We start from the raw sequence: 25,488 nt of genomic DNA, 5'->3' as shown, positions 1-25,488 counted from the left end.
TTCAACGCCTTCTATTTTTTCCAAAAGCCAGAAAGTCATCGGATTGAATCCTCTGTGCTCTCTCTTTTCTTCTTCTCTCTTTATGTCGGTCCCTTCTCCTCAGAATTATTGAGATAATTGTTGTTTTCAATATATTTCATGACGTCTCATATTCCTTAAATGTCGTTTTTTTCAAATGTTATTTCACTTAATTGAGCTTTGTGTTGTATTTGTTTGTGTATAGCATGCAGTTTTGGTTGTTCGTGCTGCTAAAATAACCCTGTGCTGTTGAAGCGTCCCTGCTCTCAGCTGTTTAAAGCAGCAGCAGGTTATTACGCCGTCTCTGCTGCCGTCTCTGTGTGGCAACATGTTGTTAAGTGCATAAGTGCTCTGTTGATAACAGTAATAGCCTTTTAAGTACCACAGTGAAGTACCTTGAAGTGGTAATGTGCTGTTCTGATGTGTCCTGATCATTTAAATGGTTTCTCTCGGCTGATGAGACAATTAACTTTTATAAAGATTAAAACAATGTACTTGACTGAACCCTGCAGGGAAAGTAAGCAGATAATAATTAAGAAACTTTCCACATCTCATATTACTTCTCTCCGTTCTCTAACTTGCATGCTTCTGTTTACGTGCAGCTCCGTGTGATTTAAGAGAAATCAGTGCTTAATAACAGGTTTTAGCTGGTTTCACCTCAATCCATTAAATATCACGTCTCTAACCACAGGCAGACAGAGGATCACGTTTTATAATTTGGCTCAAGAGCACTTCACAAATGTGGGTACAAATTTGTAACTTTGTGACCTATGAGCTACTGTATCATACTCAACACTGGGGGGCGTGGTGTTGAAATGCAGTAAGAAGGTTCACACATTCTTGCCATGTCAAATTCTATGACTGATCTGAAATAAACTAGTCTCTTTCTTTGGCTTCCACACTGAAATGATACAAGATAACATAGATAACATTGCAACAAATGACTCTTAATCGTAAGTTCTTTTAAAAGTCCTAAAACATGTTGGGCTTTTTTTTTTTGCTTCATATGTAACTGAAACAATTAACTGATACCAAAAGTTGTTGCTTACTAATTTTCTGCTGATTGACTAATCAATTGACCATTGTTGCAGTTCTCTAAAATAAACATCTTAAAAATGACATGATATAGATGATTAGAATTAACTGCAGAGCTGGGCTATATGGCCAAAACTCTCTGTCCCCATATATGTCATTTCATATCTCAATAACGATATACTGCTTATAACCATACAGCACCTTTTTGGTAATTCAAAAAATAATAATTCAAATAAACAGCTTACATGACATAAACGCATAGTAAAGCCCATTATTGTTTACTCATGTAAATTAACGACAAATAGTGTTCTCTCATTTTATGAAAAAAACATTAATGCAAAATGAACATAAGGATCAGAATGTAAAGCCCAATGATGTAAACATTGCAATAATACAGTTCTGCGGCTGGTTTTGTTGGTTCTGTTGTCAGTTTCAGTTCCTGATAGAAACTATATATATATATATATATATATATATATATATATATATATATATATATAGAGGTTAGGTTACATTCTACCTATCATATACATTTATTATATTGTGTATCGATATACCATATTTACAGTCATATTGCCCAGCCCTAACACCGGGAAGGAAGAAAATAATAAAAATTGAATTAAATATAACCTTTGACATTGAAGATTTGTTGCAGTATTTTGCATTACATTTTCATCCTTGATATTAACTCGTGATGAAAGCTAAAATAGCTTGTGGAAGACAAACACGCCAATGCGAAGCTAAGGTTGCTGGGATAATATCTGTGGTTGTAACTTAAATACAAACCATAATATTGAATGTTTTCATAGCTGAATTGCATTTGGGGCTTTTATGATTTGTTGTCTCAAATGATCTAATAACTAGGTCAGTTCTGCAAAACTTGAAAGAGGAGATGATTTGACTTTAGATGACTGAAAAGGATTCAATGGAAAAGCCTCTGTTTTGTGTTAGTTTCATTTTAAAACACACACACACACACACACACACACACACACACACACACACACACACACACACACACACACACACACACACACACATATAATTAGACGGTTAATCCTGCTTGAGCTTCTCATTAGAAAGGTCATCGCTGTGCAACGTCAAATGTGTGTGTGTCCGTGTGTTTGTGGTGACTCTGCAATAAGGCTGGACTGCAGCTGCCGTCCAAGTCATCTTGTGTTACAGCCTACCACACAGCTGACAGCACACACAAACACTCAGCATCCTGCATGTGTGTGTGTGTGTGTGTGTGTGTGTGTGTGTCAAAGTTCCACTGTCATTGATCTGGAGCACTGAATCTCCCTGTTTTTGGGAGCTGCTAACCCTGAGGGAATTTCATCCATCTCAGTTTATATGTAGATTAAAGTTATTTGAAGGGATTCACACACTAAAAAGCTATTAAAAATGATTAGTTAGCAGGACTGAAATGCCAAATTAAAGAGTAGCTCCCTATGATGCAAACAAGATCTTTAGTCAATATGTGTAGTAGCCACTGAGCAGGGTGCCTTGACATATCCAGAATTCTCTATGGAGTTTGGTTTATTCAATTCAATTCAATTCAAAAAACTTTATTTGTCCCCGGGGGGCAATTCAGGGCACACAGAGCAGCAAATAATGACAGTATGTTCTCTCTGATTCAATGTATGAGTTAGGGTTTGACTTGCAGCACCAGTGGCCTTATTCCCTGAATCTCAGTGAGAGGAAAGGGAGGAACTGCTAATGACACACACACACACACACACATGCACACGCACACGAACGATGACAATGCCTAGTGTCAGCTGTACAGAACAAGGACTTGTCTGCCTGGTAATAATGCTGAGCTGTCAGCAACACAGACATCACACACACACAGACACACACACATGCCACTTAAAGTCTAAACTCTCCTTGACCTCAAGCGCAGAGCCAAGAAGAGAAAGGGAGAGTGGAAGGGAGGAGAGGTTGAAGGACGGAACACACAAGGGTTGATAAATTCCACCATCCACCATTAAAACACTGCTGAACTCAATGGTAAGTTCACAAAAACACCAGAGGAGTCTTTCTGTGTGTGAAAATCCTGTAAGCTGCTACAACAGGGAAAGTTGGCTGGAAATGAGCATGCAAGAAAACACACACACACACACACATACACACATACACACACACACACACATACACACGCACACACACACACACACACACAAACGATGGAAAACACTCACGATTTGTCTCTGCGGTGTGCGAGGCGTCGCTGAGGACTGCTCTGACGTCGCCGTGGTGATAAGGATTTCCCCCGGCTCCGCTCCTTGATTGGTGACTGGGCACTGGACGATTTTAAGATCTGAGAAAATCACACAAAGCAACAACAGTCAATATCACAATTTTTGTAATAATTTACATTTATCAGTATTTATATTGTGCAAAACCATTATCTATTATCATGCAGTCTGCAGCTTTGTTATACTCTTTTAGCTCAATGGTTTGATTTAAAACAAATTGGCTGTATGGTTCAGCCAAAAAAGAGGCAAAAATCATTATGGATTAATTTTTCAATTATTTTCCAGGTTAACTGATGGAGTATAGAGTCAACAAAGTGTCAAATTGTGATGATATGTCGACCACAATCTCTGAGCCCAAAGTGTTATATTCAAATTGCTTTTTTTCGTCAACAGTAGAAAACTCAAAGTGTATTCAGTTTACAATGATAAACAGGAAACAAAGCAGCAAATCCTCACGCCCAACATACGGATTCATTGTCTTATCGTTTGAACATTGATGGTTTCAGAACCTGCGTTTTCATCATTAAACAGACAAACCACAATGCAACAAAATTCCTGGGATCATTCAGGAGGCTCGTGCTGCTTCTCTATTCACACCCTCTCAAAGAGCCACTGAACTCCTTCAGGCATTTTACAGAACAGAGATGATGCTAGCATGACTCAAACAACAACAACTGCTGCTACTCAGCTGCAGGGCACAAAGTACAACTGGGATGAATGGTACCCCAGAAAAACAATCCCACTGTGAGTGTGTGTGTGTGTGTGTGTGTAAGATGTTTGGTTGTTTAATCTTCCTAAATCTTGAAAAACTGCTGTTGTGCAGAAAATTCAATTTAAAGCTCCAAATGAGGCTCTCTCTGTGTGTGTGTGTGTGTGTGTGTGTGTGTGTGTGTGTGTGTGTGTGTGTGTGTGTGTGTGTGTGTGTGTGTGTGTGTGTGTGTGTGTGTGTGTGTGTGTGTGTGTGTGTGTGTGTGTGTGTGTGTGTGTGTGTGTGTGTGTGTGTGTGTGCGTGTGTGTGCGTGTGTGCGCGTGTGCGTGTGTGCGTGCGTGCGTGTGTGTCAGAGTGTGAGTGAGAGAAACAGCAATTTGAAGCTATCATTAAGAACTCAGTGGGAGAAGAACTGCAGGAGGGAGGAACACGGATGGCAAGTTTTCCCGGACAAAGCAAAAGCCAGGAAATGGCTCATATTCCACAGCTGGTCACATTCGTCATGTGGTTCTGAGAGATATAGGAGTCTGTGTGTGTGTTGACGTGTTTTAGCAGCCTATCTCATATGTCCTACAGCCTTCTTTAGTTTTATGCTTTTATCATTACTTAAATATTGAAATGAAATGTTACAACTAGTCCTTGATGCAGCAGTCTGGCAATGTGTTACTGTGAGTTCTTCACAGTCATAACACACATTTGAAGTCTATCCTTGTGAGGACTGTTAGTAACTTACTGTAGTGCATTCCAGGCCCTCGAAGAAGAGAGAGGAACAAACAAAACTGACGCCATTGTCAGGGTCTATAAGTAAACATGAACACACACACAGGTCTATAATGACTTCACATTCTCTGGAGTACAGCAGGGATTATACCAAAGTCTCCCAAACCCCCACAGCTGACCAGAGTCTCTGTGTGTGTCTGTGTTTTCATGTCCATGTGTGACAGCTGCAAACTCACTGACCTACATATCTTGCTGACATGCATTGCTGTCCATATACAACTACCCCACATCAGCATTTCACACGGAAACACACACACACACACACACACACACACACACACACGCACACACACACACACACACACACACACACACACACACACACACACACACACTCAAACTCACACATCACCTTCATTGAATTACAAAATATGAAAAGAAAAACAAAAAGTAAACCCATAAAGAAATGACAAATAAAACCCCAAAGAGTCATAAAACATTCAACCTGACACAAGCCAAGCCACTGTGTCTCCCCTTCTTACTCACACATTCCTTCCTTCTCCAGCGTGGCCTAAATAATTCCTGACAGTTTATATTCCATGTTCAGCACGAAGGAAACTCAATAATCTCTGGTCTCGTGGAAAAATATAATAAAGGTGTTTCCCTTCGGTCCCAAAAGAAGAAAAAAAAGAGTGTTTTTTAGTTTCCATCACAACACAAGCTTCTAGACAGAGGCGCTGCGATTAAAAATGAAAACAGGCTACGTCATGCTGAAGATGATACAACAAACAAGCTAAATAAGTGAAATATGAATAGAACTTTGCCACAGAAGTGTTGCAGCAGACGGGGAACTTATGGCTGAGCAGTTGTTTGCTGTGTTAAATAAATCGGAATCGAGTGACAGGAGAAAATAAAAAGCAGCATTCTCCTTGACATCAATTTGATGAATGCGGTGTGGACCTGACTAACAGGCAGCATGTGGAATACATGTGACCATAAACAGCAACTGTGTGTTTTTATACACGCTGACATTCCACGATTTCTACAAGGTCATATTTGATCCCCCTGGTCGGATTTTGAGAGACATGTTGGTCTTCTCATTCAAGTATGAAATAACATGTCTGTATTGTATTTTGGAAAACAAACACTCATTCAACATTAGTTGCACCACTAAGAACTGTTTTACTTCTGTCCCACTCCTGGGAACTGGCCCATGAGTCCACGGTCCTTTGTCTGCTGTGTTCAGTTGTTACCATCGTGGTGGATTTATTTTTTGGTTTGAGTGCAGTCTGTATTTTCCTCTGCCTCTGACTGCATGGTGCCAAGTCTCATCTCCGGCGTTTGGCCGCACACTTACATACCAGGGCATTTTTGTGTTGAGTTCACATACATTTCTGATCCTGGCACATTCACATCTCTTATTAAAAGGGGACCTTTCATGCTCTTTTTCAGGTTTAGTGTTCTTATCTGTATTAGGGCTTCAGTGAACAAAATATAGAAGAAAATACACTTATAAGTTGGATTTATTTACCCCAAGAGAATTGTTAAATTTAAAATTTTTGGAATGAGAAATCTGTATAAAAAACATCCTCAAACCCTAAAGTTTGTGTCAGTTTGTGTGTATCCAGTTTGTACCTTCATCCTCATGTCCCGGCCGTGTTTCTCCAGCTCCTTCCTCATCTCCTGAGCTCCCAGTCGAGCAGCATTCAGCACCAAATGCTTCCATTCGATTGGCTGGAAGACGTGGGGGTCGTGAGGCACATATAGGCCGATCTTTACCTAGGAGAATCGGTGGTCAAAGTCAGACACACCTTTAATGATCCTACTGATACTTCTTTCTTACCTCCATAACACATCCCCATCCCCTCCCTCCTTCTCTTACCTTCTTCAGAGTGTGCTGGTATCTCTTGTAGGAGCTCTCGAACTCGGCCACCAGCTCTCCCAGTGTGCGGTGTGTCAGCGGTTTGTCCATCAGGTCCTGGCGGCGGCTCATGCCAAGTGATCCGTAGCGGCCGTTGCAGTAGACCCCCAGCACAACATGGTGGAAGCAGTGGCCCGAAAACTGGGTTTTAAAGCTGATGGGGAAACGCTCGAGAGACGTCAGCCCGTTGGTCAGGTAGCTGCGCAACACACCGGAGTTAAGGAGGATCTGAAATAATCTCAACACACTTTGACTGTACCACTGAAGCTACACATTTGACTACAAGCCTGAAATAAATTTTACAAAAAAAAAACATTTGAGTGCAAACCAGGCAGTGAAAGTATATTTGTTTGGATTTGACTCAGCAGCTTGAGTGATGTGAAATTAGATTGAGTCTGGCTCTCAGAAGGAGAGAATACCATGATAATGCCAAACGTGGGCCGCTCCGCCTGTCTGACTGAATGTGACAAGAAAAACAAAGACGGAGAGAGAGATGAGCTGTCTGGTACCATCAGAAACCTCAGGAGATGATGACACGCATGTTCAGGGTATGTGTGTGTGTGCGCGCCTGTGTGTGTGTTTAACTGTGCGATTCACTGGGAGATTTTGTGCACATCTTTACCTTTGACCTCTTTCTATCTAATCTTCTTTCCTTTCTCTTTATTCCTCTTTTCCCTCTTTCTTTTCATGCCTTTAATCCTTTAATTTTCAGTCAAACATTTAACTGACCCCAATCTCTGTTTTCAAAATGGATTCAGAGAGAGAAGAAGAGGCTGGAAACAGACCAGAACGCAGAATGCAGAACTGCTACGGAAACATGCAGCTCAGCTCAATGATATGGATACAAACAGAAAGTTGACAATCCTTCAGCGGCGGAGAAACATATTTTCGCAAACAAACTTTTCCGGGATTTGAGATTTTATTGTAATTTCTCAAAAGCTGCTCCACTGAGTGAGGTCTATTTTTAGCTGGCTCTCATGCTGTGTGACTGCACAGAGCTCCAACTTTAGCAATCTGTGTAAACCACACGCACACAAACACACACAAAGATCTGGTGAGTGTCTTTGTCGGCCAGTAGCCCACCATATGCTCTGTATCTGTCCACTGAGGCTTGCTCCTGCCCGTCACTTCAGCAGCCTGGATGCCTCAGCAGTGCTGTGTTTTCATTAAATATTCACTAGGAGCCAACAACACACACACACGTACCAACCATCTATAAACAAAATCCACCCTGACAGGCTTTAATACTCTCCATCGTCCTTCAAATACAATATTTCACTCTTCTGTTTGAGCAAGAGACAAACCTTATCTATGGATATAATGCAGAGCTAATCCATTGGCGTTTTAAACCCCCGGGGGGGGGGCCCCGTTTCTCTCTACATTCCCTTCCTTGCTACATTTCAAAGCGGTGAGATTCGAGATAAGAAAATACTGGGAAAAACATAATATCCTCTTTATGTGTGGTGCCTTTTTACTGAGAGTCATGTGCTTCCTTCATCATCGAGCAGACTCCACGCTCTGAGCTTTTTCAGTAGCAGCCTGGGGAATAGATTTGAAATATGGCTTAAAGTATGTGGGCACCAGTCTGGAGCTGTAGTCATGGTTTGCGCAAGGCCTCTTAGCTCCAACTATAGGACAAATGAGAGTACCTAACACTTTTTTTAGGCCATGCAAACCTTTTCATTCCTCACTTCTCCATTCAGCTCTGGCTGTATTTCCACTTCACCAATGATGCAGAGTATCGTATCAGTGTGCTGGGTACCTCAATAGAGGGGCAACAGAAAAATAGGACAGAATGGAGCAGTTATATTGGTAGCAGCCACAACTTTTGACTATGGAAGCGCAAAAAAAACTTTTCCAATGTACAACAAACTTAACTGAACCGAATCGGACAGCTCAATTCAAGCGAGGTTTATGCTTCTTGATTTTATAAAATGAGACGATTATAAATATAGACAATCAAGTTCTTTCAAACCGGCACAGAACAATGACCTCCACTCCATACAACACCTTTCATTAATGCTCATGTCCACACACTTTTGTCTCTACATATTAGCTTTATTTATTTTGTAGCATGTTGTTACTACTCTAGACTTATTCTGAAAACTACTACTCGGTGATGGCTAACACAATGAGACAGAGTCACACATACTCCATGAACACACAAACTCGTACAAAGAGCCAGCGAGACCCAAGATAAACTCTGGATATCCTGGAGAGAATTCAGATCACTGTTAACAGGGAAGGAAAGGAACCAGCGGCGGGCGGAGGACAGACCGAAGCCCGACATGCAGACAGGCAGCTCCGACTGCCACGAGCAACAGCGGTTGCTGTTCATTCCTCTTTTCTTGTTGCTTTTCTGTCCAAGCTTTCTATATCTACTCTTATCTCCTCCTGTCTCACTCTCTTTATCAATAACACACTGTTGTGATTTCACTATCAGATATATTAAATAATTATTGTTAAGGTGAATGTGTGAATTTCAGGTACATTTCAAAGTTACTTTGGAGCCCAGTGAGAAATCTGCAGACAATTGGTTATTAACAGACTGAACAGGTTAGGTCACATTACCTGGTATGCAAACAGGGTGTTTCCTCTCTGTCATTGACAAATAAAGAGTTGGTCATTGGACTTGAATCTCAGGCATGGCCTCATAGCTCAGTGGTTAGAGCACTGGTCTTGTAAACCAGGGGTCGCGAGTTCAATTCTCGCTGGGGCCTGATTCCTTTTTAAGCACAATGACCTCTGAGCCCGATGAAAGGTGACACTGCAAAACCACACACTGTCCCTTGCTGATATGAATGTAAGTGTATGGGGTGGTTTGAAGGGCACTAAGCAGCAGAAGAATCACTCACACTGATTGATTGTCTCGACCACTCTCCACTCTGTTCCTTTTCTTACTCCCTCTGGCTCAAATGTCCCTTTGCCCTCGTGTTATTTTTCTGCTGAACTCTTGCCACGTTCCCTATTTCCCTCCGTCTCTCCTCCTATTATCTGTAGGCTAAAGCCAGTCTCAATTAAAGTCACTGTCAGCTGCCACCCCGACAGCCCTGGAGAAACACCACTGTGAAACTAGAACATGTGAAACTGGATCATCCATTCACAGAAACAAAGAAAAAAACGCTCAGAAAACTGTTTCACCAAACCCTTTACAAAGATGATGCAAGCCGACTTTAATTTCGTCTTTAAATATTCTATGATTTTTCAAATAATGTACAAATCAAATTAGGAAACATTTACTGGTTACAATATTTCTTGACGTCTCACTGAAAGTATGTCTTTGTTGTATGGAAATAGCCAACTAAATTGAATTATATTCATGGTGCTCACCCGAGGCTCTGATCTGGGTCTACTGGATCAATTAATATTCATCTTTTTTTGGTTGGTCAATATTTTTGATCAATAAATACAAATTCAAATGGTGTATTCTGTTTGACAAAACCCAAAAGGTATTCGGCATAAAAAAAAGAAACAGCGGCGACTCCTATTTCAGAGGCTGTAAGGTGTGACTGGAAGAATTATGAATAAATAAATGTATTATTCCAGCCCTTCTGTGATGCTCAATTAACAAATTTCCAACAAACAAGATCAGTGTCCAGTCTTGACCTCAGAATTTGTCTGTGAGAACGCAAATGTCTGATTCAGTCGGACTGCCCGTCAATCGGTGTTTACTCTGCCAGCTCCCTAGGACAAAGATCGTTTTAATCTCTGAGTGGGCCCACGTGTGAATACAGCCGCTCATTCTCCAGTATATTCAGGGAGACTTAATGGATGATGGCGTTTATAACATGCAAACTGGAGGAAAACATACCTCAGACGGTGTAGAAGTAGGTTCATTTACAAGTCTGCAACAAAAAGGTCTGACTGGAGAGACAACAAGATTTGGGAACTTTACCAACATCATCGGATGAATTCAAAGAAAGGCAAGAGACTGTTGTTTATGACCGAATATGAGCTCGGACTCCATCAGAGCATAAACCAAACAGAGTATTTCCATTAAAGTGTAATTCTGACGCAAAATCATCCCATGGTCTTTTTCGGCACTAACATATATCAAATAAGCCATGGAGACAGTTTTTTCCTTGTATAAACTATAAATGGAGAAATCCGGGAGAGTCGCTAACAGCCGGACGTGGCCAGATTAGCTCTGGGCAGCACGGTGAAGGCAATAAAACCTCTGCAGTAGCATGATGGCTCGTTCCTTTTGGATTGCATTTGGTAATTGCCTTAAATGGACTTTACTATGAGATGAGCTGCTACCAGGGCCAGTAGGTAAGTCTTTCAAAACACTCTTTTAATTAACTCGGGGTTCACTAACTACATTGTTGGTGCTTTGTTTTATGTGTAGGGACTCTTATCATGCTACTGCAGAGGTTTGGTGTTATTTGGAGCAGCATTAGTGAAAAAAGCCGTTCACTGTAAAGTGCAGTACAGTAAAGCTATGTGCAGTTTAATGTGTGAACATACGGTACACTTTGCATCCACACAAGCACAAACAGGTAACAGAGCTCTAAAATACATCAAGGGCAGAGGATGAGTGCAACAATAGCATGGCACCAAGACAATCTCTGAAAGCAACCACTAATAAAATGAAATAGGGTTTTGTAGCCAAACCAGAGTTTCAGTACTTGTCTACTAGTGAAGAATCAGGCACAGTTTCTAACTCTAAACTGTAGCTGACCAAATGTATTTAGACAGAACAACTGCAGGTTTTCTGGGAATTGTTTAAGCCCTGCCGGATGATAGTAAGCTTGTGAATTGTGTGTGTGTGTGTATGTGTGTATGGTGGGGGGTTAAATTTTGAAGAGGGCTTGTTGCCAGGCAACACGGTTGAGTAAGAGCTGGAAAGGGTGGCAGTGGTGGGGGGGCATTAGGACATTAGAGCAACGTGTCTCATTGATTTCACCCACAGATAACAAAATAACCTTTTGGCCCAATGCTTGGTGTGTGTGTGTGTGTGTGTGTGTGTGTGTGTGTGTGTGTGTGTGTGTGTGTGTGTGTGTGTGTGTGTGTGTGTGTGTGTGTGTGTGTGTGTGTGTGTGTGTGTGTGTGTGTGTGTGTGTGTGTGTGTGTGTTTGTGAGTGCAGGAAAGGATACATTCCCAAGATAACGGCTTCGAGACATTTGATTGGCAAAGACTCTCTGATCATCTCTCTTGCTGTCTCCATTAACCTGGAGGAGGAGGAGGAGGAAGAGGAGGAGCAGAGCACAGGAGAAGGAGAAGAGGAGCAGCAGGGGGGAGGAGAGACAGAACAGCGTTTGAGCAGAGGAAGGACATGGAATGGGTTGATAATATGAGGGAATTAGAGCACGAGGAGGAGGAGGAGGGGAACGAGAGATGTTCTGTGAGCAACTTGATGGAAAACAAACAGATTAAATTCATTTCATACAGAGATGACCATGAGTTGGATGGTACATAATATATATAATAAACCTGTACCATGAGAAGAAACCCAGTAAATGCTTTAGTCTCAGCTAATGTTGTGAGACTTTATTCATCTCTACAGTTGAGGTTTTCTTCTTTTACCACTCTCACAGGGTGTTTAAACATCGGCATTGGTCTAGTTCCTTACTACTCCAGCATGTTGCCCTTTAAACACACTAACGAATCAGCCATCATTAAATACATCAACTAGAGTATTGTATGAATATCACTATTGATCAAAACGAAAATACAACCTCTTCTTGCTTGGGGGGGGGATCTCGATTAGATCAGGATCTCCTCAAACATTTCTACATGTGCAACGTACTGTAAAGGAATACTTATTAATTACTTGCCCATGTGTTACACTGAATACTGGAAGAAAAAGTTGTTTTTCTTGCTTGCCTGAATAGTTAATTATTTGATCACTGTGGAGGCATGCAAGAGAAACTCAACTTTCTTCCAGTATTCGAGGTAACACATGGTTGAGTGCATATGATCATTTGACGGTGAGCTTATTACTCTGATAAATGGCTCGTTGTGTTGATCTGTTTAGAATTAAATGACAATGTCAACGCGTGTCCTTTTCAAAGCTGCAGTTCACTTACCCACACAGTGGACGGCTCTTCTTGATCTCAAAGAATTGGGTTCCTGTGTGGTTGTATCTGACAGAAATGTTAGGGACCACAGAACTTTCAGAGTGGCTGTTTATCACTCCCTGAACTGCCGACAGAGCGCTCCTGAAGTCGCCGTCACGCCGGTGTCTCCATAATTTTAAGCATGTGGAAACGTCAAATGCGATGAGACACGGACAGGTGTAGTGCTCATCATGATGTTGTCATGGCTTCGTGTGCTGTTGTGTTTGCATTTAAAAGATACTGCAGAGCCTTCATGTAGTTCTGGATGGCCACCAGCCAATCTGGGACCGACATGGACGGTTTGAAGGTCGGGACTGAGGGAACATGATGCTGCAGAGAGAGAGAGAGAGACATAGACAGAGACATAGGCAGAGAGAGAGAGATTATTATCATAAAAGAAAAATTTACATTGTGGTAACATTCAGAGCCTAAAACTACGTTCCACCATCTTTAAAACTCTGCATTCTCAATGTCTTGAGTCTCATTCCAGCTCATACTGCTGACACTCACTCCACTCCACCACTGCTGGAAAACATCTACACTGGCTACACAACGCAACTATTACTCACATTAAATCAAACCAATCAAACCAAATCATCATCATCAGACCATTATTTAATAACTTTTGAATTCATATTACAGGACTACTCACCACTGGGTAAAAGTGTCTACACCAGATGTTTATCTGATAGTGCTATAACTAAATTTAAGGAAGCGATTCCATCTGCATTTACTTTAATGCCTCATCCTAATATTCAAGACTCCTGCACTAACGTTAGTTTCTCTGAAATTGATCACCTTGTTGAAAGTGTTGCAGGCTCTCTAAGAACAACACTTGACTCTGTTGCTCCTTTAAAAAAGAAGATAATAAAACAGAGGAAGTTAGCTCCGTGGTATAACTCACAAACCCGTGAATTAAAACAAATATCGCGAAAGTTGGAAAGTAAATGGCGCTCCACTAAACTGGAGGAATCTCACTTAGTTTGGCAAGAAAGTCTTAAAACCTATAGGAAGGACCTCCGTAATGCCAGAGCAGCCTATTACTCATCTTTAAAAGAGTAGAATAAGAACAATCCTAGATTTCTTTTCAGCACTGTAGCCAGGCTGACAGAGAGCCACAGCTCTACTGAGCCATGTATTCCTATAACCCTCAGTAGTAACGACTTCATGACCTTCTTTAATGACAAAATTATAACTATCAGAGACAAAATAAACTCGCTTGGCACTATTTGTTCATCAAACCCAGGAACCTTACAAACTGTACGACCTGATATATTCTTGGACTGCTTTTCTACAGTCGACCTTAACAAATTAAACTCTACTATTTCAGCATCAAAACCTTCTACTTGTCTTCTAGACTCTATTCCAACTAGGTTACTTAAAGAAGTGTTACCTTTAATTAGCACTCCTGTATTAGATATGATTAACATGTCTTTGTCAGCAGGTTATGTACCACAGTCTTTTAAAGTAGCTGTAATTAAACCTCTTCTTAAAAAGCCCAGTCTTGATCCTGAGGTACTAGCCAACTATAGACCTATATCTAACCTTCCTTTTCTCTCTAAGATCCTCGAGAAATTAGTTGCCAATCAGTTGTGTGACTTTTTACATAATAATGAGTTATTTGAGGACTTCCAGTCAGGATTTAGAGCAAATCATAGCACTGAGACAGCACTGGTGAAAATTACTAACGACCTTCTAATAGCTTCAGACAAAGGACTTGTCTCTGTACTTGTCTTACTAGATCTTAGTGCTGCCTTCGACACTATTGACCATCACATCCTGCTACACAGACTAGAGCATCTGATCGGCATTAAAGGAACCGCACTGAGCTGGTTTAAGTCATATTTATCAGATAGATCTCAGTTTGTACATGTTAATGACAAATCCTCCATGCACACTAAAGTTAGTCACGGAGTCCCACAGGGTTCTGTCCTTGGACCGATTCTTTTCACCTTATATATGCTTCCCTTAGGAAATATTATAAGGAAGCACTCCATAAATTTTCATTGTTATGCTGATGATACACAATTATATTTGTCGATCAAACCAGAAGAAACCCATCAGTTAGATAAACTTCAAATGTGCATTAAGGAAATAAAAAGCTGGATGACCTGCAATTTCCTGATGTTAAACTCAGACAAAACTGAAATTATTGTACTTGGCCCCAAAGGCCTCCGAAATTCAATAGCTAAAGACATTGTTACTCTGGATGATGTTGTGTTGTCCTCCAGCACCACAGTAAGGAATCTGGGTGTTATTTTTGATCAGGATATGTCCTTCGATTCTCACATAAAACTAACAACAAGGACTGCATATTTTCACCTGCGTAATATTGCAAAAATTAGGAATATTGTGTCTCAGAAAGATGCAGAGAAACTTGTTCATGCATTTGTTACTTCTAGGCTGGACTATTGCAATTCCTTATTATCAGGCTGCTCCAATAAGTCTGTTAAGAGTCTCCAGTTGGTCCAAAATGCTGCAGCTCGTGTACTAACTAAAACAAATAGAAGAGAACATATTTCTCCTGTATTAGCTTCTCTGCACTGGCTACCTGTAAAATCTAGAATAGAATTTAAAATCCTTCTCCTTACGTACAAAGCTCTTATTGGTCAGGCTCCGTCGTATCTTAAAGATTTCATAGTACCGTATCACCCAACTAGATCTCTGCGCTCTGAGAATACAGGGCTACTCGTCGTTCCTAGAGTCTCCAAAAGTAGAATGGGAGGCAGAGCCTTCAGCTACCAAGCTCCTCTCCTGTGGAACAAACTCCCAAATGTTATTCGGGAGGCAGACACTGTCCCCTTATTTAAAAGTAAACTTAAAGCTTTCCTTTTTGATAAAGCTTACAGCTAGGGCTTACGATGAGACTTTATTCTGCTTAATTATGCTGCTATAGGCCTAGTCTGCCGGGGGATAATACTTTTCCTGATACTCTGAGCTTCTCTCCTCTCTGTCTGAATCATTCATGTCCCATCAATGCATTTTACTGATTCAGCTTCTTCCCCGGAACTGTTTGTGCTTTGTCGTCTCGTAGGTCTCTGCTGATCGTGGTGGTGCTTGCTGCCGTGGTCCTACATGACGCTTCCTGCTGCTATTGTCACTGTTACTCATATATACTATCACTAGTTTAATAAACTATAAAATTTGTAGCTGTATCGTAGCTGCTATTGCCACTACTCATCATTGATCATGTTTGCCACCATAATTATTATCATTTTCATATTCTGTCACCTTAGCTGTGCTTGTTTCTACTATTCTGTTGTATTAACTGCCTTAACATATACGTTATATTCACATTACTATAAATATTATAGTTACTGTTAGGCTTTGCTTGCATCTCTGGAAGTGTGTCTGTCTGTCTCTCTCTGTCCATCTGTGTGTCTTTTCTCTCTTTCTCTCTCCTTTTCTTCCTCCCCAACCGGTCAAGACAGATGTCCGTCCTCCACAGAGCTGGGTCTGTCTGACGTTCCTGCCTGTTATAGGGAAGGTTTTCGTTGCCACCGTACTCTACAGAGGAATTGTTGGTTCTATGTAAATCATAAATAAGTCATAGAGTGTGGTCTTTACCTACTCTGTAAAGTGTCCTGAGATAACTTTTGTTATGATTTGACACTATAAATAAAATTGAATTGAAAATTGAATTGAATTGAAATTTCCAATTTAAAGCTGCAGTGTTACATTTATCTATCTAAGAGTGACTAAGAGTTCAGTCATTTCTGAGCTAAACAGATGAAAGCCTCAGTAGTGGTTGGTTGGTAGCTCTCTTTATTAAACACTTGAGTGACATTTTCTCTTTTCTAACAGCTGATACAGATGACATCAAGCCGAATGTTTAGACAGGAGAGCAGTTGATATGCTACATCTTTAAATTTAAAACTTTGCAGGCCACTTCATTTTCACTGAAATGCAAAAGAAAATGTTATTCTTGTCAGGACTAAAAACTATTTCTACAGCAACTATGATCAGGGCTCTATGATATGACACTATATATTATCAAAAAAGTATAAAAATATTGATTCTATATGTTTTTCTGTATTGTTTCTATTGCAATGTCAAAAAAAACAACAACTACGGTACGGCATTATTTATGTCATTTGAACTTTGGTTTTACATTCTGACATTCTGATCCATGTTATGTTCATTTTTGAACTGAAGTTCTTAATAAAATGACAATATATTGTATACATGTTCATGTTATTTTCATTTTTAAGTCACACAGTAGTATATACAACAGGCTAGATTAGTTGTACTTTTGGCAGCAGTGGTCACATTCAGAAACAAACCCTGCATATCATGAAATAATAATATAAAAAGATGAATAACACACAACATTGTCTCTATCCAAGAATGTTGGGGTTATGTGGTGTGTTCCACCTTAAATCGCGCGGCCATCAGACACCCACATTGTGAGGAGAGAGGCCTGTGGTAGAGATGAAACCACGCTGCCGTCGTTTCACCTCAACAAGAACCATTTCAGAGAGGAGAGCGAGGTCACAGATGTGGCTTCATGAAAGGACGCGACCACACCAGCAGAGAGTGAGTCACACTTAAACACAAAACGACACTTCCTCTGACACACAGGCAGCCTGTGTGCCATGTGTGTGCGCTCTGTGTGTGCACTCTGTGTGTGTGTGTGTGTGTGTGTGTGAGTGTGTGTGTTTGTGTGTGTTTGCAGGAAGGGTGAACTATAGCAGCAGCCCTATCATTTCCTGTGGGTTTCTGCTACACTGTTTATTTACAGCACAAAAACAGAGTGGAGGAGGAAGACAACTGGACAAAATGGACGGCGAGCCCTCAGACATGTTTTCTTCCCAAAAGCCTTGGGGTCCTACAATAAAACTGGGGCACGTTGTGAAATCTACCAAGATGCAAATTAACTAGAGATGCACCGATCCAATACCCGGATCAGATATCAGCTCCGATATTGACTAATTAGCTGGATCGGATATCGGATGAATGAGGCAGATCCAGTCATTTCTTTTTTATTAATATCACACACAGCAATAGACTCACTTCAATTCTATGTTTGCAACACAGGTGAGGGTTTTAGATCACATTTTAAAATATCTGTTTGCAGCGCACTTTCCATGGAAGTGTTATTTATGTATTTTTGCTGCTAATGTACACTTTGTTATTTGTTAATAAATAATATGAAGTACATTTATTTCTGCGTTAATTTGTTACCTTTTTTTAACGAGGCTAAATGTTTATGTCAAGCCTGATGCCTTCACTTGCACGGACAGGTATAAGCTTCATTCATTCAACAGTAGGAACAGATTGTATCGGGTATCGGCCGATAAACTCAGGTATCGCTATCAGATTGGATCGGAAAAAAACAGATCAGTGCATCTCTAAAATTAACCATTCATAAAATGTGATAGAATCTGCACATACTCATGGAAGAAGACACATTTACACGTACACAACTACCTTATATCCCTGCAAGATTCAGAGAGTAAACAGGAACACTCCTCCAACCCAGTTTAAGTTTGTTCCATTTTAGTAATGTTATATTTGCGAGTTATGTTCTTTTCCCTTGATTTGCATAAAGGGGTGGATGATTATCTCCAACATGATGGGACATATTCACAGTGTTGGACCCTCTGCGCTCACTTTTAGACGCCACGCTTTGCAAACTGGATATCCATCTACTACAACTCCCTGCTCATTCTGGACACACACTAAATGCCCCACGCTGAACATTTAAGGAGCTTTTTTGGTGAATATAAGACTGAATTTTTAAACTCCTCTTCTCAACGCTTTAGGTGAGTGGCATGATGACTCTCTCACACACAAAGCAAACAAGGGCACACACCATTGTTACATGAGTCGCAAGAGATTTCACCGAGCACACACAAAAAACTTGACTCGCAAGATTTGTTTTCATAGAGAAAACTGGGAACTGGAACTTCTGTTTCTGGCAATTCTGGGTTGCCTTCATTTTATCAGGCCTGGAGGTTGCCACTTTGATTTAATCTATAGTCAGGATACAGACAGGTTGTACATTAGACTATCAACAAGTTACTCTGCCAATAAAGCAGTTATTTAGCCACTCAACCACTCATTTAGAACCAACAATAGATCAACCTTCAAACCAGCCTAGAGAACCAATCAGTCCACCTGTCTGTCACTCATTGAGCGAGTAAAACAATCACCAACTGGTGGCTATTCTAATTATCAGGCCAGTCAACGGTCCATAAACCAGTCTGCCATCCAGCCAAGACCAGTAAATAGCAGGTTTTACTGCCACATAATCCCCCATGATGTAAAATCCTCACTAAGGCGTAACACACTGGCTGCATCAGCTGGCACACACACTCTAAAGCTGCTTCCAGCTGGGTCAGGGAGTGTTGGGGATCTCTCACTTTTATCATCATCTCCTCTCACCCCTCTGCTGCAGAGGAATGTCACTTGGGTAGAGCTGCCACCATCACACTCAGCACAGAACAGAACAGAAAGGATTAATTGGAAATGCAGTAAAAAGAAGTTATAGATTCAGTCAGCACCAACAGCCATTGTGCATGCGGACTGCATTAACACCACCACACCAGCTTTGGAGAGAAATACAGCATGACAAACTACCACCATTTCGCCGTAGATAACCCTGAAAATGTTGAGAGCAGTACTGTGCCTTATGAATTATGGTGTTGCCTGAAAATCAATTACAGCTGTCACAGTCTTGACTATCAAACTGTGTGTGAACTTGGGGTTGGAGTTGGCGTTAACATGGCAAATATTAAGGTGCAGTATTAATGTCACCCTGGGAAACAGAGGCTGTTAAACATAAAAGTGATCTAATAAAATATTATATTGTAGTAGGTGATAAGTCTCCTTTCCATCAAGAGTTCAGCTGGGAGTACATCACTTCCCAGTTTAGACTTAATCTTTCTTTCCCACTCTCATCCCCCCGTTCCCCCGCTTCGCATCCCTTCCTACTCCATCCCTTATGTCACGCTGTGTTTTCAGTCCTCCCTCATCACATCCATTGTGCTTCCCATTTTTTTCCCGTCTTTTTTTTTTTCTCCCATCAGTTTCCTACTCCGGAGGTCGGAGGCAGGCTGGTAACGTGACTCACCGAGCAGCCGAGACAGGAAACTGATATCTTATAGTATCTGTTATGACCTTCCTGGATAAGAAAAACCCAGAGTGGAGACTCAGGAAAAACAGTAAGCCAATGAAGGTAAACAGTGCATTACAAAACCAATGCAGGGCTGACGGAGAACATAGGCCAAAGAAATTCAGTCCATGTGAAAATGAATTTAGAAGTAACCTTAAACGTTTGAGCATTGGCCAATCATAACATATCTGCAAGAACAATTCAAACAAAAGTGGATTAACCTTGCACCTTTAACATAAAATAATATTTGGTACTAATTGAGGCATTTTTACAGCTCAGCAGACATTTTTCAGTATCATCAAGGTAAAAGTACCACTGACATGAAGTCTTTTACTCTGTGTGTATTAAAAATGGAAACAACTGAACAAGAGGGAGAGAGAGACAGGTCATATTTCCTCCTGACAAGATATCTTTAGAGCGGGACATCCCGAGGAATGCCTGTGCGTGTGGCAAGAAAGACAACAAATGACTATCAAAGTCTCGACACAAGACACCCAGTTTCTTGCAATCAACCCATTTACATGGTTGTATAAAAAAGAGGTCCATTACTGCAGTAGTGAAGCTGTGGCTTGTATCTACTACGGTACGGTACTACAGTGATGACACTTAAGGACACTTTCTTGAGGATCATTGCTGTGGTCTGCAGGCTTATTTTTGGCCTCAGAGAACATCTGTCTAAACTAATCTGTGTTGGCAGGCATCCATAAATATAAAACGTCTAATCCAAAACATGCCATTTGTATCATGAATTGGAAAAAAAGACATGAGCTTCTACAGACAGCTGCCCTGACTTAGTGTGTAACCCACAGTCAGATTCACTCAAAAGCCCCATATTCTCAGCTATTTTCCTGTTACTGTGTGTCTGAGCTGATTCTACTGTTACAAATGTTAAGTTGCAGAACAATGGAACTACAATGAATCATGGATTGGTGTGGATTATACCTTTGAGTTATGAACAAAACAGGATATTTTTTTCATCATTTTGTGGCATTTTAGACCATGTTAAGTCGCCCCATGTAAAGAGACTGAAGGTCCTTGAGACAGCAGCTGCGGGTTCGACTCCGACCTTCGGCTCTTTGCTGCATGTCTCCCCCTCTCTTAGCCCATTTCCTGTCTGTCTTATATAATAAAAGGCTTGAAAAGCTGGCAAAAAAAGAAGAAAAAAAAAAGATAATTGTAAGTTGCAGCCCTAAAGCACATGAAACACAACTGCTGTTGACAACACACTAATTGGTAACCCATTTCAAACCTGGCACGTTTGGTTTGTGGGGCATACCGCTGTGTTTTTTCACTCAACCAGTGAAAAGTGAAAGCCTCAGAGAGGATTGGAAAGTGATGTGTTTATAAAGGTTTGTTTTTTTCAGTTTTGCCCAGACTAGCCAGTTTTGTTTTCCATTAAAAGTCCTCTACGTAGTCCAGTTGGTATCCAGAGATTATCCACTACCCAGATTGTATTAGAGGGATTATTTGGTCCTTGTGCCAAGACCTCTTTTCTGTTAATGAGGACACAGAGAGTGGCAGCATGCAGATGTACAGTGTGTTGAGTCTACCTGAGGGCACTACTGTGACAGAACCCATGAGCTTTTGTATCCCGGAGAAATCCATCACATTTCCCCTCAAAACTGATCTGGGGGCTGACTGGATGTAAAAAAAAGTTCTCATCCCCATTGGTCTCATTTAACTCTACAAATGTCTCTCTTTTATTTTATTATTTATCACTGTTAAATGTTTCACACAGCAGCTGTTAAAATGTTTTCAATCACAAAAATACATACAGACACCTATAGATTGTGATAAATATAAATGAAATGATTTTTCTCATATCATAACTTTGTTGCTCTTCTTTTTCTCTTCCACATTCTCTCACTGAAAGACAGTTAACCCTTCTGGGTCAGTGTATCAGCGACTGTATCTGTGGTAACCACCTGCTTTCACACCGTACACACCAGAGTCAGGTTGCATATCAACACTACTGCAGCGTAAGCCAACAGACACCTTAGCTGCATTCAGCACCATATCATAAACAGCAGTGTCCTAGCAAATCAAGCAGGGCCCTAGCACATTGATTCAAAACAACGAAACAAAACAACTTAATTTAATACCATTTTAGACGTATGATGGTCAAGTTTAATTTGATGAGAAACAAAGTACCCTAGTTTTGTCAAATCTCACTGAACAAGAAATAAAAGAAACCCGCTTACTATGGGGTCATTTTACCAACCTTTTTAACTTTAAAATGGAGAGTGGAATGTCTATGAACAACATCATAGTCCCAAACTAAACTGGCTGATGCTACAGTACTTCCACGCTCCTTTAGTGACATACTGTATTTTCCCACTTGAAAGGCTTCCAAGAGGCTTTACAGTTACAGTTGGCTCAAATATTCATGAACAACTGATACGCCAAAGGCTTCTGTAAACAAAACAGTCAAGTGGCGTATGTGTGTGCGTCCCGTACGAACAGTTTTACTGCTGTTTGTTTGTGTGCACATGTCTTCCTACTGTCCTTCTGTCCAGAACAACAGTATGGGATTTTGGCACTACCAGCCAACTGGGTCACTAATGACCACATGGCCAATTAGTAGAGCTAAACAACAACCAGATTCCCTCCTCCGCAGCCTGAAACACAACAAGCATTCATCCAAATCACCGATGGGGAGAGCTATGAGGAGAATCTGGGCTGAGGGGCCTCAGTGGCAGCAGACAAAGATGTGTATCATGCGCGTGGGGACGCCATTAGTTTCAGCCCAAAGAACCATTCGCACATATTTGAGTCTTTCACTGACTTCTGTCTTTTCTGCTGCTGCACAAAGAATGCTGCTCAATTAAGAAGAAAAGGACCAAAGGAAAGACCCTACTAAAACATTTTGACTTTCTTTATCGTTTAATCTGCTGTCCACTCCCAATAATAGCTTGGTTTAGAATTTAAATCAGAAAATAGTTTGTGTAATGCTAAAGTTACTGTAAATGATATCAAGAATATTCCTTTTGCATTGGAATCCTCTACTAGGCTTTCAGAAGTCAGAATCAGCTGTTTAGCAGCACACCCAAATTTGTTTTTTAATGCTACAGAAGTCAAAATTTCTGAGTTCTCAGGAGGAGATTTCAACTGGAAGGCCCCTTGAAGTCAGATTTCTGACTCGGAAAGTTTGGAGAACCTCATCAACCCAGACCTCACAATCCAACATGGTTGCTCCAAGCACTGACAGTAGTGAAAGCTGTATGAATACACTGTTTATCAGCACTTCTGTGTTGTTTGTGTGTCATTGTATCAGCCGTATACAAAGTGCTGTCAATCTTCTATCCATGGAAATGTACACTGTTTGTACACGCAAAATACAGCATAATGCGTCATAATGTTTTCAACTGGTATTGCTAAAAATGGCTAACCTGGCCCCTACACTGTTAAAAGTAACGGTTTTCCACCTTGTTACTGTAACACAGTCAACTACAGAGGTAAATGGAACGCAACATAATGTCTTTACACCGAAGACAGTGGTGTGGGAAGTTATTGCAATGCTATTACACCTCTGTTTACTGAAAGCTCAACAAGAATTCTCATCACTTTCTAACCCGTTTGCCTGTGTCGTTTCAGCTTGTCTGTATGTCATGGTAGAATGAATGTGTGTTTCTGACGTGTGTGAGTCATGAGTCACACACACTGTGACCAATACAAAAAGCAGAATTAACATCACTTGACAGGTATGGCGCCCCAATTTAGCACACTCGTTGTCATGGTACTGTGATGCAGTCCTGTGTGCGAGTATGAGTTTACATCTGAGAGTGTGTGTATTTGTGAAAAAGAACAGAGAGTGTGAAAACAGGCTGACATGACACACCTAAGCCATGTACCTGTGAACACACATACAAAGACAGCCATTATGCCTTCAGGTCTCTCTGCCATAAAAGTTTTTTTTAAGATTGTTATTTTGGCAGTTTTTCAAACCTTTATTATGTTGGACAGACAGGAAATGGGGTGAGAGAGAGAGGGGGAGACATGCAGCAAAGGGCCGCAGATCGGAGTCGAACCTGTGGCCGCTGCCTTGAGGACCTTCAGCCTCTTTACATGGGGCAAGGGCTCCAACCACTCAGCCACTGGCTGCCCCCATAAAGGCTTTATTTGAACCCAAACCACTAGCTTTTTCCTATATGTATCTTAGGGTAATTTCCTCCTTGACATCGATTGCACTGATTATTCAGTTAATTAATTGACTGTTTGACCAATGTGTCACAAATTTGTCACAACTCTGCTTGTTCCAGATTTGCCATTTGAGAATTTGCCACTTTTCTCTTTTGTATATCTTTTACTGTAAATATTTTGGTTTTGATACAAAGAAGAAGCAATTTTCCACTAGCATTTGCCATTTCACAGACTATAAATAATACACAGACTAATTGATACTGAAAATAATAATAATTGGTATCAACACTGTGCTGCAAATAACAAGCATGTTTGATAGGGACAGAACAAGGCACCAACCTTCGAAAGGCAAGTTAGCAATGCCACCTGCCAACATGTGCTTACTGAATACACAATCGCAAAAACAATGAAACCCACTTCCATCACGTACTCAGCGCCTGCTCTTTAAGCAGCCGATAGGAAGAAACCTGAGCTGCTCTCACACTCATCCACCCTGTTGTCACAGCAGAGCACAACAGAGCAGTGGGTTAGTTACAACACTAAAAGGTGCAGAGACCTTTGGATTCATTCACAGTAGAGCAGATGCAGGGGAATCCCACGGGGTCCACGAGGAAACTCTCCATCAAAGAGTCCGCTAACACCAAATAGCCTCCCATGAGCCTCTAGCATACTGTCATGTGAACACCTCCAGTGTCCACTTGTGTCGATTCTTTCTCATAACTTGTTTTTATCGCTCTTTAAACTTACAAAGTAGACAAGGTTCGAATGCTGGAAACATGTTTTTTTCTTAAAATATAAATAGACAAGATGATGATTTTTAAAAAGGAGGGACGCAGGGACATGAGGCGGGACTTCATACATCTATTACTGTGTACGGACATAATCTTTCAGCTTTATTTCTCAGCTATACGACAACAAAGAGAGAGAGAACTACAAATTTCAGGTACAGCAACAAATACTGAAACATACTTACATACAGGGAAGTGTTTGTAAATTATGACAACATGCGAAACACAGCAAATATCATTAACAAAGATTTAGTATATGTTATTTATTAAGTGGATGACAATTGGTGCTAATTTTCTACCCACTGCCTTCAATACATGTGTAACATTGTCTGTGCTACGAATTTAGATGCTTCGAAAGTTCAAATATTTTCTCATCAAGTGTTATTTCGTCCACGACATCGAACACTGGGCGATGAACCAGTTGGCTTACCTTGGGAAGGTATGCAGCATTTCGTATCCTGTCCACCATCTCCTGACCCTCGGGGTGCACAGCAGCCACATGGGACCACATCCTCTCCCAGGTCGTGCCCTCGATGGGAAAACCGGTCCGGTTAACGTAGAAAAGAACCCCTCCATCCTTCTCCTCCTCCTCCCCAGGGGACCGGGAGCTGTTGTTAGGGGGAGAGGCGGAGGAGTCCTCCTGGGTGCTGCAACGGAGGAGGCAGTGCGCGCTGGTACTCTTTGACCGGCCGTGCCTGCTCAGCTTAGCCGAGGAGGTG

General features: G+C 41.1%; 1 protein-coding gene across 1 annotated transcript in view; it reads right to left on the bottom strand.

Annotated features, from left to right (window-relative positions):
* vash2 (vasohibin 2) overlaps nucleotides 1-25,481 on the bottom strand; it is a 28,856-nt gene extending 3,375 nt beyond the window's left edge. The window contains exons 1-7 of the mRNA XM_083934143.1: nucleotides 25,200-25,481; nucleotides 12,966-13,054; nucleotides 12,695-12,751; nucleotides 11,762-11,836; nucleotides 6,626-6,863; nucleotides 6,379-6,522; nucleotides 3,258-3,376 (exon numbers count right to left, since the gene is read on the bottom strand). Coding sequence (XP_083790269.1) covers nucleotides 3,258-3,376; nucleotides 6,379-6,522; nucleotides 6,626-6,863; nucleotides 11,762-11,836; nucleotides 12,695-12,751; nucleotides 12,966-13,054; nucleotides 25,200-25,280 — 803 coding nt within the window. The 5' untranslated portion in view covers nucleotides 25,281-25,481. The remainder of the gene's footprint in view (nucleotides 1-3,257; nucleotides 3,377-6,378; nucleotides 6,523-6,625; nucleotides 6,864-11,761; nucleotides 11,837-12,694; nucleotides 12,752-12,965; nucleotides 13,055-25,199) is intronic.
* Between the last annotated feature and the right edge of the window lie 7 nt (nucleotides 25,482-25,488).

This window comes from Echiichthys vipera (assembly GCF_963691815.1).
Source record: "Echiichthys vipera genome assembly, chromosome: 19".
In the NCBI taxonomy this organism is placed as follows: Eukaryota; Metazoa; Chordata; class Actinopteri; order Perciformes; family Trachinidae; genus Echiichthys; species Echiichthys vipera.
This window is presented reverse-complemented; position numbering and strand designations above follow the sequence as displayed.